The following is a 17,249-nucleotide window of genomic DNA, read 5'->3' on the forward strand; positions in this document are numbered from 1 at the left end:
GCCTCTGTGGAAAATCTTGTTTTTGTCACGTGGGACACACCCTTGTGACTGTACAGAGTTTGTGTTTTTGCCGTGTGGGACACATCCTTGTGACTGTATAGAACTTGAACTTACCAGAACTTTATTCTTTTGGTATCTGCAGACAGGCTTTCTTTCCGCAGCATTGGCTGTCATCACAAAACCTTTCTTAACCCTCAGACATTATATTGTCAGGGACTGTGAAAAATATTGGCTATTGCATTAGATTTTAGTCCACCTAAAATATCAGCTCCACTGTCCCAGGTCTCACTGCTTCTGGAGCAAAGGCCGGGCTCCACCTTGACCACGCCTCCAGCCTGTAACAGAATTCCGCTGGGCTGGCCCTGCTGCTGGGACAGGTACCTGGAGTAGCTCCGGCTTAGCACCCAGCCCCTAAGCCATCCTTTGTGTTATAGATACCTTTTGTTGCCCTGTGTGAATCTCGTCTGAGAGGCTCCCATGGATACAAAGCCTAGGCAGACTTGGCTATGGGGAAACCCAGAAAATCGTGGTACCTCATAAATCAGGTGTTTGCACTTGGCAATGTAGTTTGGACACTCCAGTTTGAGATATGGAAATCTACTAGCTAAAGTATAAACATAGGAAAAAATAAAAATGCCAATAGGAGAAGGGAAAGGCTTCAGTCCAAAGAGGCTGAGCCCCCTGCAGCCGCAAAGGCTAGGTGCATTCTCAAGTGTCTCTGAGTCTTTATTTCACGGACCCGTGTGAACCTGCACACCCATGCTGCCCTACCCGTGACACCAGCCCCTCAGTGGGGCATTCTCGGCAGGACTCCACCTCTGAGCCACAACACTATCCCCTGGTTTCTTCAAATACTGTGTTGCATATTTATTGCTATAACTGTTCTGAGTCCAGAATATCAGACAATCATCTGAACCACCTCTGCCATCCCTGCCCTCGCCCAGCGGTTACGTCTCCCTCTTGCAGTGAGCTTACACTCCTGGGTGGGTGGTTGTGATACAGATGGCATAGTGGGAGTTGTAACATCAGATGGGGAGTGTTGTAAGCCGTGGAGTGATGGGTAAGGTCCCAGGCTGGCTCCCAGAGCCTGCTGAGTCCGTTCAGCACCCTGGCCAGGGCATGGGGAAGGGAAGGTGGTCTCTGTGGCTTCAGCTCGCAGAGGTCCTCAGCGACCCTGAGCCTGCAACCGCTGCATCTGCAGGATCTGGCTGAGAATGCACTGGACGTCCTCATCCATCTGTCCCTGCGGTAAAGTAGGGATGGATAGCGGCAGAGAGACTCTGGTGCTCCAGCTGGGTGCTCCCCTGTGCCCTAGAAATCCCCCTACACAAACCCAAGGGACTCAGTACTCCACAAGACAGGGCTGTACACAGGGATGTTCCCAGAAGCCACAAGGCTATCCCAGAACAGAAGAGGAAACGGGCCCAGGCAGTGGCGGAGGACGGCTGAGGCCGGGTTGGCCCCCTGAGATGGAGTCAGGAGGCGGGCACTCACCTGAATGGCATAGAGGAGATGGGTACGGTATAAAGCCACCACCGCACCGTGCTCCCGGGCCTCCTCCTGAAGACACAGAAGGGGGGGGGGGCAGAAGGATCAGATGTTCAAGGTCATCCTTGGCTACATAGTAATTTTGAGGTCAGCCTGGGCTACATGAGACACTGCCTTAAAAGACAGGTGGAGCAGGAGGAAGGAAATGGGAGTGGGAGGGGAGAGAGGCGAGGAATGGGAAGAGGATTTGGAAGGGGAGGCCCATCCACGGCGAGACACACCCACGGACCTCCACCTGAATCAAAACCCCATATTCATCGGCTGCTGGTGTCCTAGCCAGGGATGTGCCCCTGAGGTGCCCTGACCAGCCTGGATCCTGCCAGCTACCCCCGTCTGGACGGCGACTGCTCCCCGTGTGGTTGCCTTCACCCCTCCCCTGCCGCAGAGCAGTACCTCCATGCGCTGCTGCAAGGCTGCCACCTGGCGGCGAAGGGCTTCCTCCTCCTCCTCAGAGCCGGCAGGGGCTGCCTGCTGCGCCTTCAGAGACTCCTTCAGTGAGAAGACTTCTTTGGACAGTTCTGTGATCTGGAAGGGTGGAGGAACTCTGAGCGGCCAGGCAGGGACGGGGACCTCTGCACCTCTACTGGGCAGCTTCATAAAGGGTCACAGATCTGGGCCAGGAGCTGAGCTGACTGGGAACTTGTATCTTTACAGCCGAAGAGCTGACAACTTTTTTGTTTTTGTTTTTGTTTTTCGAGACAGGGTTTCTCTGTAGCTTTGGAGCCTGTCCTGGAACTCACTCTTGTAGGCCAGGCTGGCCTCGAACTCACAGAGATCCGTTAAAGGCGTGCGCCACCACTGCCCGGCTCCTCTAACTTTTAAATGTTTGGGGGGAGAAAAAAGATCAATTTTGTGACCCTTGAAGGGATTCCAAATCACACTTTGATGTTCATCAATAAAGTTTTATCAACACGTCTGTGTCTGCTCACAGCAACAGGAAGCAGACAACATACAGATCAGCAGATACTTTGTCGTTTTTTTGGCCGGTCACAGAAAAACACCCTACTCTTCTGGTCCCTGTCAGCCCATCGGGGGAACACGAGGTTCTGGAGCTGCCTGGTTACAGTCAGTGACCCATAAAAACAACTTGGATTTTAATCTCATGTTACAGGAGGCCCAAGGCTGACCTGTGACCTCCACACATGCACGTGCACACAAAGAGAACACAGAAATGATACAATTGGTCAGTTGGCTCACATGCGGGAGCCGGGGCACTTAGGGCCAAGCCTCTCTCTTTTCTCTCTACTGAGTTTAATCCCTGGGACCCACATTATTGAATAAGAAGACAGATTTTGGCAAGTTGTCCTCTGACCTCCACACAGGCATGCTCCAACCCCCAACTAAAGAAATACATATAATTTTAAAATCTCCTAAACATTACAGGCTCCAGGAAATTTGGGTTCAAATCCTGGCATTTAGTGCTGTAATCTTGTGTAACTGGATTTACCTCTCTGTTCCTGTTACTTCAAATGGGGATAATTAGAGCGGTAAGCGCGCCATACCAGGTTTCGATGGTTACAACAAGCAGTTGGAGCATCAACACCCATAGTGGCTCTAGCTGAGACTCTTCTCTTCGTCTCACTCTGCCATGTGGTAAATGGGCTGGTTTCACAAGACAGTGACGGCTACGAGGTTCTTCAGTTGTGTGTAACCTCGGCTGGGTGGGCCCCAACAGAGAGCAGGAGGGAACCCACCTTCTTGTCCTTCTCCTTGACCTTGTCCAGGGCCTCCTGGGCACGGCTCTGGGCCTGGCGTGCCCTCTCGGCCTCTGTACGAAGCCCCCGGAGCTGCTGTTCGGCCGTGGCCAGCTGGGCCTCGGCCGCGTGCCTCTCGCTCTTCATAAACAATGCCTCACGCTGCACCTGTGGCCCAAGCCCACACGTGACTCTCGGGACATTTAGACCCCAAAGAGGCTTGGATCCTGGGGCTCATCCCCACCCTTTCATGACGAGCTGATGGCTTTCCACCTCCAGGAAGGTTTTAGATTCCCACCCAACCCTAGGAACCTTCGGGTCCTGCATGCGCCTCCGGCTACGAGTTCTGTGTGTCCCCTGGATTCTAGCTTCCTCACTCAGTGATGCCTGAGTGGGGTCCAGGTACTCAGGAAGCTGAGGCAGGAGGATCAAGAGTTTGAGGGCTACATCATGAGTTCAAGGGCAGCCTAGGCAACTGAGAGAGACTGTCTCAAAACACACACACTAATAAAAACAAAACAACAAACATAAAAACAAAACAAAACAACTCATAAAAAAAAAAAAAAAGGCCAGGATTTGGGGATGGCTCAGCGGGTAAAGGCACTTGCAGCCAAGCCTGACAACCCGAGTTGTCCCACATGGTGGAAGGAGAGGACTAGGTCCCACTGGCAGCCATCTGACTTTCACGCCATACTGTGTGTGCACACACATAAGGAAAGAATAATCAGTTAAATCTAGATAGAAATATTACGGGCTGGAGAGGTGGCTGCTCTGGCGCAGGACCAAGGTTCAGTTCCCAGCAGCCACATTTTCGGCTCAAATCTGCAAATCCAAAGTTCCGGCAGATCCGATGCCCTCTCTGGGCCTCGCTGGTGCTTGCGCTCACCTGGAAGACTTCGGCGCTCGTCCTCTCGTGCTTGCGGGCCAGCTCCTCCAGCTGCGCCTGCAGCCGGGTCACGTGGTCGCGCAGCGCACCCAGCGCCTGCTCGTGCTCGTCCGCAGGCACCGAGGCCCCGCGCACGCGCTCGAGCTCCTCGCGGACCGCGTCGTGCGCGGAACTGAGCTCGGCAGCCCGAGCCTCGGAGGCCGTCAGCGCTCGGCGAAGCTCGGCGGCCTCCTCGCGTGCGCGCTCGCCCGTGGCCGTGGCCCTGGCCAGCAGCTCCCTCAGCGTCTCCAGCTCGCGGCTCCTCCCCCGTGCCGCCTCCTCGGCCTCCGCAAATCGGCCCCGGGCAGCCTCCAGCTCGGCCGCCGCCTCCCTCTCCCGCAGGCGAAGCGTCTCCTCCAGGCCGCGGATTCGGGTCTCCAGCTCGGCCTGCAGTGCCGCCGCCGCTGCAGCTGCCCCCGGGTGCAGGACGGCAGCACAGGGACCCTCCGTGCAAGCGGCTTCAGCTTCCGTGGCCTTGAGTACTATGGCCTCGGCTCCGTTGGCCTCTGTCACTGTGGCCTGCACGCCTGTGGTCTCTACGGCCGTGGCTTGTGACCCCGTGGCCTCTGCTCCCGTGATTTCCAGGGTGGTGGCCTGAGTGTCCGTAGCCTCAGCTCCCTTGGCCTCAGTCACAGTGGCCTGCGCCCCCATGGCTTCTGATCCCGGGGTTTCTGCTCCAGTGGCCTTGACTACTGTGTCCTCTGTCGCTGTGACCTGCACTCCTGTGACCTTCACTCCTATGACCTCTGCCACTGTGGCCTGCACTCCCGTGGTCTTCACTACCATGGACTCTGCTGCTGTGGCCTGAACTCCGGTATCCCGCAGTTCTACTTCCGTGGCCTCCATGTTTCTAATCTCTGTTCCCGGAGGCCCCTCCTGCACCACATGCACCCCATCAGCCTCCATGCCTGGATTCTCTTTCCCTCCCATGGCTTCCGCCACCACCCGCTCCCTTTCAGCTTTGTCACCTACAGCTTTCACGTCTAAAGCCTGAGCCACAGTGGTTCTCGTGTCAACAGCCTCGTCTGCCGCAGCACCTTTCCCCGTGGCCTCTGAACTTGCAGCCTCGGGCTCTATAGGTGTCACTTCTGAAGCACTGGCTTCTGTGTTTCCGGTGCACAAGGAGCCTCCTGCTTGGGGTTCGATGGTGCCGTTTGCTGTGGTTTCTGGATATGTGGTGCCATTGAGTTCCGGGACGCTAGGACCATTCTGGGTGGTGGTCCCCTTGTCCCTGCTCTCCTTCTGTACTGTCTCTTCTCCGTGACCCCTGGCCACCTCCCGCTGCTCCTGCAGTGCATGCATAGCCTCTGTGTGCTGCCTCCGGAGCTGCTCAAGCTCTGTCCTCAGAGTATCATACAAGACCAGAGGGACCACCTCAGGCTGATTGTCTTCCACCATCTGCGCCTCATCCTTCTCAAACTCCTCAAGGATCTGGGGGTGGGGAGGCAGGCAAGCAAGCTAAGAGACAGCCTTACCATGTTCCCCACCCACCCCAAGGTCCCCAGAGCTGTACACTGCCTCAGTTTCCCCACCTGGACCTTCTCCAACAGCTCCTGGTTCTGCCTGGTGAGCTGAGCCACCTGCTCCTGCAGGGATGCCACCAGCTCCTCAGCTGACAGACGTAGCTGCTTTGACAACAACGCATCAGCTCCTAGCAGGGTCGGGGAGAACACTGAGTCAGGCTGGCAGCACACACTGTCAGGGGCAGGGGCCATGCAGCAGGGGCCCTAGCACTGCCTCAGGCAACTGGGGGGCTCACAGCGCATGTGCCACTCTCCTGGCATCACGCCCCCCCAAACGCCTCAGAATCCCAGATGGGGAGCAGTGAGGGGGTGGAGGGGCTCAGAACTCACCTGGAAAGTCAGGCATCTCAGCCTCCTCATCCTGCAGGGTGACCACGTCGTAGCTGGTGTTCTCTCTGTCATTCTAGCAGTGGGGCACAAAGTCGGCCTTCAGGTCCTGCACCTTGATACCATCATTACCTCCCAAAACTGGGGTCTTCGTATATCTATACAGCACCCTGGAGTCACCCGACTGGTAGTGGCTGTATTCACGGAGCATCCAACATGCCCTTCCATGTTCTACTGAGATGCTGAGGTGGGCCAGGACCTTTGGACACACCGGGCAAGCGTTCCCCACTGAGGACATGCCCAGCATATGATCAAGGCTCTGGGTTTGGATCAAAGCAGCTGCCCAATAGAGGGTCGTCTCTATGCATGTTTGTGTAATTATTCGCTCATAGATATTTTGCCACATTTTGTTTCTTTTGTGTGTAACCACACGAGGATGCAGACATGCCACAGGGCATAGGTGACAGAGAATTTGTTCTCTCCTTCCATCCTGTGGGGACGTGTACTCAGGTCAGTAGGATGGGCAGCACACCACTTTATCGGCTGATCCATCTCACTGATTCTAACTGCACACTTTGGGCAGCATCTGAGTGAAGGTTTGAGGGGTGTGGTCTGCGGTTGACTGGGAGGTTTATGTGTGTGGGGCATGTGGGATGCCTGTGTCAGTGTGGCTGCCATCTTGGCATATGTGTGTGCGTTTGGAGAAATTTTCATAGATATGTGGCTTTGTGGAAGTCATGTGCGGTCGGGACATTGTGGATGCACCATGGTTCCTGAATGAAGCTCTGGCATGTCAAAAGACCCACCTGACACTGACCGAAAATCTGCCCGCCCACCCTGACTCCACCCACCCCTGCCCTAGTCTTTCCCATTCCTGTCTCTGGCCCAGCTCTATGCAGTGGTCCCGCACCTTGCCCCCATCCACAACAATGGCTCCACACACTTTGATGATGGCACACCCAACCCCACCGTCCTAGTCTTCAGATTTTCCCCACACCTCTACTCCCTTTCCAGGCTCTGGTCCCGCCCCCAGCCTCTGACTCCATCCTACCCAGCCTCTGGCCCCGCCCCCAGTCTCTGACTCCAGCCACCCAGTCTCTGACTCCACCCAGCTCTGGTCCCGCCCCCAGCTCTGGCTCCAGCCACCCAGCTTCTGGTCCTGTCCCCAGTCTCTGACTCAACCCAGCCTCTGGTCCCGCCCCCAGTCTCTGACTCCAGCCTCTGGTCCCGCCCTCAGTCTCTGACTCCAGCCTACCCATTTTATTGCCCTGTCTGCACCGCAGCACCCTAACCCCTCTGGTCACGCCCGCCGTGACCCTGCCCACCTCCAGAAGGGACAGGCGGCTCTGCAGGCTCTCTACCTCCCGGCCCAGACTCTCCTTCTCCTCCTGCTTCTCTGCCAGCAGTTGCTGCAGCTCCTGCACCTGAAGAGGACAAGGTCAGCACTTAAGGACCTGAGGACCCAGAACCCTCCCAAGCAGTGGTCCTCCCCACCTACCTGCCTCTCCAGGCTGTGCACTGAGCTGGCCTCTGCCTCCAGGGGCTGCAGGTAGAAGTGGTTGGGATTGGACAGAGCAGGACAGAGCTGGATAGTCATGCGCCACCTAGTGTCTGGCAGCCATGACTATTCTCCACATACACCGAGTCCTACTGTGTGCCACTCTGAGTTTTCACGCTGTGTGCCAGACCCCATTCTGTTCTCTCTCGCACTCGCTCAAGTTGCTTTGGCCCAAAGCCTGCTCCACAGCAGACCCTGTTCCAGGCCACTCACTCATTCGTTTACTCCTTGCCAAGGGCCAGTCATTCACCCAGAGTTTATCCACTCTGAGCTTGGCACCTTCAGCTGAGCCTGCCCTCGGGGGCGTGCCTTTGAGTGGTGGAGCTCTATGGTGGAAATTAAGGAAGCTGAAAATGAGGGGACGATTTTAAATAAAGTGGGCTGGGGAAATGTCGGTCGGTAACAGGCAGAGACTGAGGAAGGAGCCTTGGGGACAGCTGGACAGACAGTAATTCTCTACTGCAAACACCATGAGCAAAGGCCCTGGGGCAGGACAGAGCCTGGAAGGTCAGTGAGGGGGCCGAGTGTCTGGAGCAGAGGAAGGTAGGAAGGGGAGGAAGGTCGGTGGTGTGGTGTCCCAAGGAATAGCTCCCCACACCCAGACCGCAGGCCTTACAGCCTCCTAACCTCCCTTCTCCTCCGTTCCTTGTGCTGTTCCAGGCCCCTGATCTTCTGCAGGAGCCGGCCTCTCTCTTGGCGCAGACGCACAATCTCCTCATAAGCATCCTGATCGTCCTGTCCCCTCCCCACCAAGGGAAGCCACTTTAGGTGAGGTCTCCAAGGCTGCACTACCGTGAGCATGAGGCAGAGCCCCCTCCCCCTCCAGGCTACCCCATCTCTTACGGGAACAGGCGTGCTGGCCGGAGGTTGGGGTGCCTTCCGCTTCTTGGGGGCCCCTTGCTTTTCATGGCTGGACACCGAGTTCTATATGGGCATATGGGGACATAGGACACAGGACCTGGGCAGGATCCACTCAGGGGATCCAAAGTGGCCAGCCCCTAGCCGTCAGTAGCCTCAGCTCCCTCCTGACTTCCTGTGATGAACCCCAAGCTCACCCCCACTAGTCCTACCTCCCACCAGCCATTCGCTGTGTACCCTTTCCCTGGCTTTATAGTCTTCTGTGACATTTTCTATCCCATTTGAAGCCCGAGTCACTGAAGATCGGAGCGGCAGGGAAAGTGGCCATGCTAGCAACCACTTCCCCTCCCAGTTCCACTGCTGGTATTCACGTGACCGCCACTGGGTGGCAGCAGATCCCGGAGTAGCGGTAACAGAACCGCTGTCCACGCGAGTCTGCCTCTTCCTTGGGTTGGGGATGGGAAGAAGGAGGCGAGGGCGGGTGCAGTGAGCGTATGCACGGGGCAGGGAACTGTCAGGCCTTCCGGGTTCCTACCTGAGACGAGGCCTCTCCGGAGTCATCCTCTAGAGAGGCTGTGGAGAGCAGAAGCAAAGTCAGGGACCACCTTCTGTGTTCTCAGCCCAGAGTAGCTTCCCAAGTGCTAGTGCTTTGTTGTTGTCGTCTGGGAGGGTCTCCCTCTGTAGCCCAGGCTAGCCTCAAACTCAGATCTAAGCGCTCTAGCCTCCTGGTCGTGCACCACAAAACCCAGCCTCTGGTCCAGGGACGTTAAGGTAGAAACCTATAGGACTGCTGGGTGGGGAGGACCTCAAAATTCATAGACTGGGACAGTGGAGCTTCCCGGTTGCGGGTGGGGTGGGCTATCATCTCTTAGGAAAGGCAGTCTCCATCCTAAGGATGACCCAAGAAATCATAGTGGACCACTCGTGAGTCCTCTGGGGCTCCTTGAAACTGCCCTGAGACGGGGAAACGAAAATTTTCATGACCCAGCATTGAGGTACCTTGGAACTATCAGTAACAAACGAATAAATGGATGACCAGAAACTGCCTAGAAGGAGACAGATAGGAGAGGCAGGGTTTGCACACCACTGGGAGGTGAAGGGCGTTGTGCAAATTCCTGTAGAAGCTGCAAGATGACTTTGTCCCCGGTCAGGGCTCCGTAGTGAGTGGCGTCCTGGCCCAGGGCATCAGTGATGCCCAGCTGGGCTCCACCCTGCAGGAGTACTTCAACGGTCTCCGGGCTGGCCCCCTCACACGCCAGCATCAAGGCTGTCCTGTGAGGGTAAACGGAGCTACTGAAGGAGCAGACGTTGGTCCCCAACCTCCTAAACCCTTCTCTACATCCAGGCCAGGAAGAGGTTTCCTAGGTCCGCAGCTCAGAGAGGTCCAGATACCTGCTCCAAGTCACACAGCATCTGCTGGAAAGGTCAGGAGGCCTGGTCCTCACCTGCCTTGCAGGTCTTGGTCATTTGCTGCAGCCCCTTGCTGCAGGAGGAGGCGGCACAGATCTGTGTGGCACATCTGGGCCGCTATGATGAGGGGCGTGGCACCCGACTGGTAGGGAGGATAAGATGGCATGAGTGATCTTGGAGCCTCGCCCCACGCTCTGCAGGTGATGCCTGGGATACCACTACGGCAGGGATAGTACTGTATCTCCCCCAACAAGATCCCAGCAGCTCACCCGGTCCCGGGGGTTCATGTGTGCCTTGAAAGAGCAGAGCAGCTTTGAGCAGGACAGACAGCCACCAGCCGCTGGAAAAGACACACACATGAATACTCATCCATAAAAACTAAGAAAAGGCCAGGCGGTGGTGGCACACGCCAGTAATTCCAGCACTTGGGAGGCAGGGGCAGGCAGATCTCTGTGAGTTCGAGGCTAGCCTGGTCTACAAAGGGAGTTCCAAGGGCTGTTACACAGGGAAACCCTGTCTCAAAAAACCAAAGAAAGAAAAAAAACTAAGAAAAGGTCTAGAGCTGCAGGTCAGAGGTAGAGCCCCACCTAGAATCCCCAGTGAGAGGCTGGGGGCGTGATCAGGGTGTAGCCCCGCCTAGAATCCCCAGTGAGGGGCTGGGGGCGTGATCAGGGTGTAGCCCCGCCTAGAATCCCCCAGTGAGGGGCTGGGAGCATCATCCACTCACAGGGAGCCTGCCTTGAATTTGGGAGGCCCTGGTTGCACCAACCTGCATGATGAAGGGCTGTCCACCCACTGCTGTCCTCAATGTCCACCACGCAGGAAGCCTGGGAAGTAGTGACAGGTGATGTCATCTCTAGTCCCTGAGTTACTGATTTCTTCAGCCCTCCCTATTCCCTTGGACTCTACTGCCCTTATTTCTGCGTGTGTGCTTGCTGGTACTCGGCCCAGCATGTTGCCCGGTGGGAGACTGCTCTCTCCTTCCCTGAGGTTCCCAGAGAACAAAATCAGGTGAGCAAGCTTGGGGCAAGTACTCGTACCTACTGAGACATCTCATCGGCTCACAGATTCGCTATTTTTAAGATGTTTTAGTTGTGTGTGTGTGTGCACAAGCATGTGCAGTGTGTGTTGTGGGTGTGCACATGCGTGCCCGAGAACACCAGAAGGGCAAGTAGGGTCCCCTGGAGCTGCAGTCACAGATGGTTATGAGCCTCCATATGGGTGCTGGGAGTCGAACGTCAGTCCTCTACAACAGACAGTGCTCTAACCACTGAGCCGCCTCTCCAGCCCCTCTGGCTCTTTTTCTCCCCTCCCCCATCTTCTTTCCCTGAGAACCCATCTTCCACCACCACCCCAGGTGACCCTATTTTGATGACTATAACAGAAGGGACTGAGCTGGAGGACCGGGAGTAGCTGGGGTTTGAGGAAGTAGCTGGAGTTTCGTGTGGACAGAGATTGAGCATCAGGACCTCCAAGAGCTGCTTCAGGCACTCAGGGTGCCCATACTTGGCTGCCAGGTGAAGGGCGTTGTAACCTGAGGGTAGAAGAGATGGGAAGTGTCCTTCAGGTGTGCTCAGCTGCCTCCCGTGCCTCAGCTTCCAAAGTCAACTACTTCTTAAAAGCCGCTGCTTCCGTAGACCTTTTGGTTGCTGTTTTCTCTCCATACAGAGTCTCATTGCGTAGTCCAGGTCGGCCTGGAACTCACAAAGATCTGCCTGCCTCTGCCACCCAGATGCTGGGACTGAGGGGTTTTATTTTTATATTTTTATTTTTGACGAAATCTCATATAACACAAGCTGGCCTCCAGCGCACATAGAGCTGAGCTGAATCGCTAGAACTGATCTTGAGCCTCCACACCAGCTGCTGGGACGATGACATGCGTACGCCTGCGCCACGGATGCACCCCAGGGCAACTCATGGTTGAGTGTCCTACCCACGGAGCTACAGCCTCAGTGTGGACTGTGAGATCCCTACTCTGGACAGCCAACGAAACCCGGCTGTCCACCCAGGGGTGGGTCCGGAAGTACCTGCTCCATCTGTGCTCATGACGTCTGAGCCTTGAGCCAGCATCACCTCTAGACAGCCCACCGCACCCTTCATGGCCGCTAAGTGGAACCTAGAGGCATGAGTTAGGGGTCATTCCCAGAAGAGTGTCCAAAGCCAACCCAGTCCCAGGGCTTGGGCACTCACGCAGACTTGCCCTCGGGGTCCAGTTTTGTGGGGACCAGCCCTTTGTGGGCGATCAACGAGGCCACTCTGGCTGCATCGTTGTTCTCCACGGCCTGGAGCAGGCGCTGGTCATTTTTGCCCCAGTCTTGGCCCTGTGGTGGAACACCCAGAGGTGTGTGGGGACTGAGTGGTTCACCGTCCCCTCCCCACCAAGGAACAAAGGCAGTGGCTCCGGACTCTCACCCACCCACTCCTGGGCACTTGCCTGGCGCCTGCCTCTTGCTGCGGGTTTCGGGATAGGGCACGGGCCACACGGCGGGCAGGAGCCAAGGTCGGTGGGACCGAGCCGGAGCTGTGGGGTAGGTGGTCCTGGCTGGGGGCCTCGAGACAGCTTCTCTGAAACCTGCACCCCCAGCACGTGTCTGCAGGCCCACTACCACGGTGTCTTTCGAATGTCAGTCCTCGAGCTACCTCCCCTCTCACTGTGCCTTAAGCCAAAGCCAGTTTTGTAAGACAACGCCCATCTTTCTTCTTTTCTTCTTTTTTTTTAAGTATCTATGTAAATCAGGCTAGCCTGGAACTCACAGAGATAGGCCTGCTTCTGCCCACAAAGTGCTGGGATTAAAGGCGAGGTCTCCAATGCCCCCATTCTGATTTTGAGGCAGAGTCAGGCATCACGTAGTCCCGACTGGCTTTAAACTCCCTAAGTTTGGATGACCTTGAGTTCCTGGTCTTCCTGCCTCCCCCTCCCCAGGACTGGGACGACAGGTATGAACCAGCACACCTAGTTTTACAAAGTGCTGCGCAGGCAGCCACTAACCCATCACCTCACCCCTCCTCCACAATTATTTTACTATCTTTTGTTATTTTGAGACAGCGTCTCACTATGTGGTCAGGCTAGCCTCGAATTAAAAATCCCCCTGCCTCAGCCTATGAATCCTAGGGTAACTGGCCTTTCCTGAAACATCCTCCAGCGCCCATTGACCCCCACTACCTCCCCGCCCTTCACAGCTGCTCTGCCAAGGTCCCATCCTCCCCTGTAGCATTAAGGCCTGGCCGGCAGAGCTGCAGCCACAAATATGCCCAGGTTCCCAAGTCATTGTCCGCAGTGTCCCCCAAGACCTGCATCCTGCAACGCTCGACTGACCCGGTGCAAGCAGAGACCCTCGGCTCCGCCCTCCACGTCCGGCCCACGCCCCGCAGCTGCCCCGCCCCCCCCGCCCCTGCGGAGCATCTTCCCGGGAAGGAGGGAAGACGCAAAGGGACCCAAATGCCTACCGCGAAAGAGGCGGATGCGCAAAGGCACAGCTGCTTCATGGCGAATGGATGGGACTAGGCCAGACCAGGCCACGCCCACTCTCCCCCCCGACTCGTGGCCACGCCCTCCTCCTCAGGCACAGGCCCCGCCCAGCTGCACCACCACCACTCCCCGTCCCCCACCCCGCTCAAGCCCCTCCTACCTCCTCCCCAGGCTCAACCCCGCCCTCACCCCTAACCAGGCTTCTCCCTGCCTGGCAGCAGGCCCATCATTCATTCACGCATCATCTCCCAGTCGTTTACTCATTCATTCATCTCCGACACTCATTCATTCACATTAACATTTGTTAATCCTTCCATTCATCTTTCCCTTCTCTCGTTAATTCCCTCACCGCCCCCCCATTCACTAACTCATCTTTTCATGGGCACATTCAGTGGCTCACTCCTCCCTTCGCCCGCTCACTCCTCCAGCCCACCCGTCCATCCACTCTTCCACCATTTGCACCGGTCCAGCGGCTCTCACTCTGAAATGGAATCCCGCGCCTACCTCGACCCTATCCACCTATGAGCCTGACCTAGACCTCACCAACTGGGGCCTCCGCCCTCCTCACGTGCGCACTGGGGTTCAGGTAGACTTGCCAGCTGAGCGGGACACACCACCCCGCACAGGCCTGGTACACAGTGAGAACACAATAAAAGCCGCCTCACTCACCGGACACATGGAGCGGTGCCTGCGCAATTCATTAGATCAACTGAAAGAAGGGTGCGTCCTGCGTTTCTGTCTCTGGGGTATGTGGGCACCTGTCACGCCACGCAGGACACACAGAGGCATGCCACGACCTGCCGCTCGGGGACTGGGAGAACAGGGTATGGGCACCACCATGTGGCCGCCCTGGGCAGAGGCTCTGCTGTTCAGCATTTATCGGGTGACTGCTGGATGCCTTGGAGACTCAGAGCCAAGGCAAACCCTCTCCAGTTCTGTGGCTTCTGCGCAAGTGGTTGGGACGATATGAAAGTGTCTTGGGGACAGGACAGGAACTGTGGGATGTGGAGTTTCCAGACCGGCAGAACTCTGAAGTGAGAGTCTCACCCAGTCCTCGCAGTTACAAATGCTTCCCTGACAAACCAATCCTGCCTTCCTGTCCCTCAACACTCTGGGCACTGGGCTGGTGTGTCGGTGTGCCATTCTCTGTGGGGAGTCCTGGCACACACACACACATATATGCCAACGAGAAAGAGAGAGAGAGAGAGAGAGAGAGAGAGAGAGAGAGAGAGAGAGAGAGAGAGAGAGAGAGAGAGAGAGAGAATACTTTGAGCTGGGTGTGGATGTCCAACTTGTGATCTCAGCACTCAGGAGGTTGAAGTGGTAGGGTTGTGAGTTCAAGGCCAGCCTGAGCTATCAGGACAGAACCAGCAAACCTCTACAAGCCTCCTCATTGCCCTGGAGAGATTTTCCTCAAATAAGATCAGAAGGTCGGTGAGAGGCCCATAAGGTAATTCCAAATCTATTAAAGGGAAACCCTGATCCAGAGCCTGCAGCGCCCAGCTGCGCCCCTGCTGGAGCGTGGATGGACACCGTGGAGACACCTGCTGGAATACAGCTTGGCGCTTGCCTGCCCCAGGAGGGGACCCAGAAGCCACGGGTGTTCGCTTTCTTCCCTGGAGGCTGCCTTGACAAAAGCGGAGCTTCATTCTGGCTGCTGTGCGGAAACCGGAGAAGGGCGGGCAGAGGCGGCCCAGGCCTCCCATCTGCTGCCCAGGCTGGCGAGCACCCCACTCCCCCACCCCCACCCTCACCCCCACCCCCACTCCTCCCACCCCGACGCTGCCCCTTCAGCAACCCACGGAAATACACCTGCTTCCCATCCCAAACTAGGTGTTTCTCATCAGAAGTGGGCTGCAAGATTTCGAAATAATTCAGCTTTTAAATAGATAGACCTTTTTCCCAAACAGGGTTTCTTGGTGTAGTCCAGGCTGTCCTGAAACTCACTCTGTAACCCAGGCTGGCCTTGAACTCAGAGATCCGCCTGCCTCTGTCTCCCGACAGCTGGAATTAAAGGTGTGCGCCATCACAGCTGCCCTAATTCAGCTTTTCAAAAACTATTTTTCCTTTAATTTAAAAATTATATTTATGTGGGTGCGCACAGGTGCACGACAGAGGTCAGAGGGCAACTTTGTGGAGTCCTTTTCCTCCTTCCCCCAGTGGGCTCTGGGAATCAAACTCAGGAGAGGTTAGCGCACGGGCTGCCCCTGCAGAGGACCACGCTGGGCTCACAACCACCAGAGACTCCAGCGCCAGGGGTACCCGACGCCCCCTTCGGGCCTCCGTGGGTACTGCACACACGCGGTGCCCAGACAGCTGTGCAAGACACAGGAAACGCTTTGGCTGCAACGCCTTTCCCCTCTGAGCCATCTTGCCAGCCCATTACTTGGCTTTTGCAGTAACTGGGTTTCCAACTGGCTGTGATTCCCAGGGTTTCTGTGAAAAATGTATCGGAGGAAATGAGGGACCAGGCGGAAAATATCAGGGGCCAGTCCAGCCTGGGTAGCTGTATAGGAAAGCCTCTCTCTCTCTCTCTCTCTCTCTCTCTCTCTCTCTCTCTCTCTCTCTCTCTCCCTCCCTCCCTCCCTCCATCCCTCCCTCCCTCTCTCCCTCTCTCCCTCTCTCCTCCCTCCGAACAAACCCTTCCACTCCATTTCCCCACGCAGGTCACACCCACAGATGCCTGGCCCCTACAGGAGGCAGGACCCTTCTGAGCTGTGTGACTTTGAGCCTCTCTGAGACTCCCTTCATCTCTGAAATGCAGACAACATAAGTTCATTCCTTGAAAAATCCGTGTGAGGGTGGGGGGGGCTGACTGCGCAGAGCAGCTGGGAATCCCTGTGGAGTCACTGAATTCAGGGGTTCAAATGAAAACGGGTGGCAAGAGTTGAAGGTATCTCACTGACACCTTGCTAACAGGCACAAAGGTCCTGCTTCCGTCTCTGGGGGAGGCCACAGCGACCACCGTGATCCAGACTGGGAGGGCAGAGTCGGGCCATCAGAGGGAGTCAGTGGACCCATATGGGGGTTAGCATTTTGCTAGCAGAAAAAACACTGGTCCATGAAGCTGCTCTGGGCTCATGGGGTGGGGGGGGAGGCCTAAATGCAGAGCCCTGGGTTCTGAGCTACTGTGGCGGTTCAAGCAGGAGATTAGACAAGGGTTCACACCCTCCCACCCCCAGGCTGGCAGACTCACCTCTGTCTTCTTGAACCTTGCCCGGAGGGTCTTCATCATACCAGTTAGGGGCTCTTGTCTTTTCTCTGGGGAAGCGGGGATGGAGTAAGGGAGGGTGTTGGCTGGGACCACAGTACCCTGCACAGCCAGCCAGCCCCTGCTCGGGCAGATCTGCTACCCTCTCTGCTGGGTGGCCCTGTGCAGGTTACTTACCCTTTCTGAGGGAACTGTCCTCAACTGTAAACAGAGAAGATAATTCCTCCCTGGCCCAGATGCTGTGCTTCTGCATCAGCTCAAACCACCGTCCTGTACTTCTGTATCAGCTCACACCACCGTCCTGTACTTCTGTATCAGCTCACACCACCATCCTGTGCTTCCGCATCAGCTCACACCACCGTCCTGTACTGCATCAGCTTACACCACCTTCCTGTGCTTCTGTATCAGCTCACACCGCCATCCTGTGCTTCTGTATCAGCTTACACCACCATCCTGTGCTTCCACATCAGCTCACACCACCGTCCTGTACTGCATCAGCTCACACCACCTTCCTGTGCTTCTGTATCAGCTCACACCACCATCCTGTGCCTCTGCTTTCCGCATCAGCTCACACGACCATCCTGTGCTTCCGCATCAGTTCACACCACCATCCTGTACTGCGTCAGCTCACACCACCATTCTGTACTGCGTCAGCTCACACCACCATCCTGTGCTTCTTCATCAGTTCACACTACCATCCTGTGCTTCTGCATCAGCTCACACCAC

General features: G+C 56.3%; 1 protein-coding gene across 2 annotated transcripts; it reads right to left on the minus strand.

Annotated features, from left to right (window-relative positions):
* Positions 1-929: 929 nt before the first annotated feature.
* Positions 930-16,544, minus strand: Ankrd24 (ankyrin repeat domain 24). 2 transcript variants are annotated; one of them, XM_038309544.1, is made up of 21 exons: positions 13,291-13,329; positions 12,278-12,364; positions 12,034-12,164; positions 11,871-11,959; positions 11,313-11,377; positions 10,613-10,670; positions 10,113-10,183; positions 9,879-9,985; positions 9,518-9,705; positions 8,969-9,006; positions 8,419-8,499; positions 8,203-8,310; positions 7,516-7,560; positions 7,343-7,441; positions 6,021-6,093; positions 5,700-5,818; positions 4,852-5,598; positions 4,129-4,761; positions 1,942-2,073; positions 1,495-1,560; positions 930-1,243 (listed from the first exon to the last, which is right to left on the minus strand). In XM_038309544.1, exons 1-21 carry the CDS (start codon positions 13,327-13,329, stop codon positions 1,166-1,168), a joined length of 3,054 nt encoding a protein of 1,017 aa, XP_038165472.1. In that variant the 3' UTR covers positions 930-1,165. The 2 variants fall into 2 exon arrangements, with proteins under 2 accessions (XP_038165472.1, XP_038165473.1); XM_038309545.1 differs by lacking the exons at positions 12,278-12,364; positions 13,291-13,329 and adding an exon at positions 16,509-16,544.
* Between the last annotated feature and the right edge of the window lie 705 nt (positions 16,545-17,249).

This window comes from Arvicola amphibius, chromosome 1 (assembly GCF_903992535.2).
Source record: "Arvicola amphibius chromosome 1, mArvAmp1.2, whole genome shotgun sequence".
NCBI lineage: Eukaryota > Metazoa > Chordata > Mammalia > Rodentia > Cricetidae > Arvicola > Arvicola amphibius.

What these genes read in the sequence shown, in the direction of transcription:
- Ankrd24 (XM_038309544.1), bottom strand. Translation starts at nt 13,329, where the DNA reads ATGAAGCAGCTGTGCCTTTGCGCATCCGCCTCTTTCGCG. An exon ending in GCCGCCTGTCCCTTCTGGAG is followed by an intron (nt 6,094 to 7,342) that starts GTGGGCAGGGTC and finishes CCCCACTGCTAG; the next exon opens with AATGACAGAGAGAACACCAG. An exon ending in CAGAGGACACAGTAGTCAAG is followed by an intron (nt 4,762 to 4,851) that starts GCCACTGGAGCA and finishes ACGGACACTCAG; the next exon opens with GCCACCACCCTGGAAATCAC.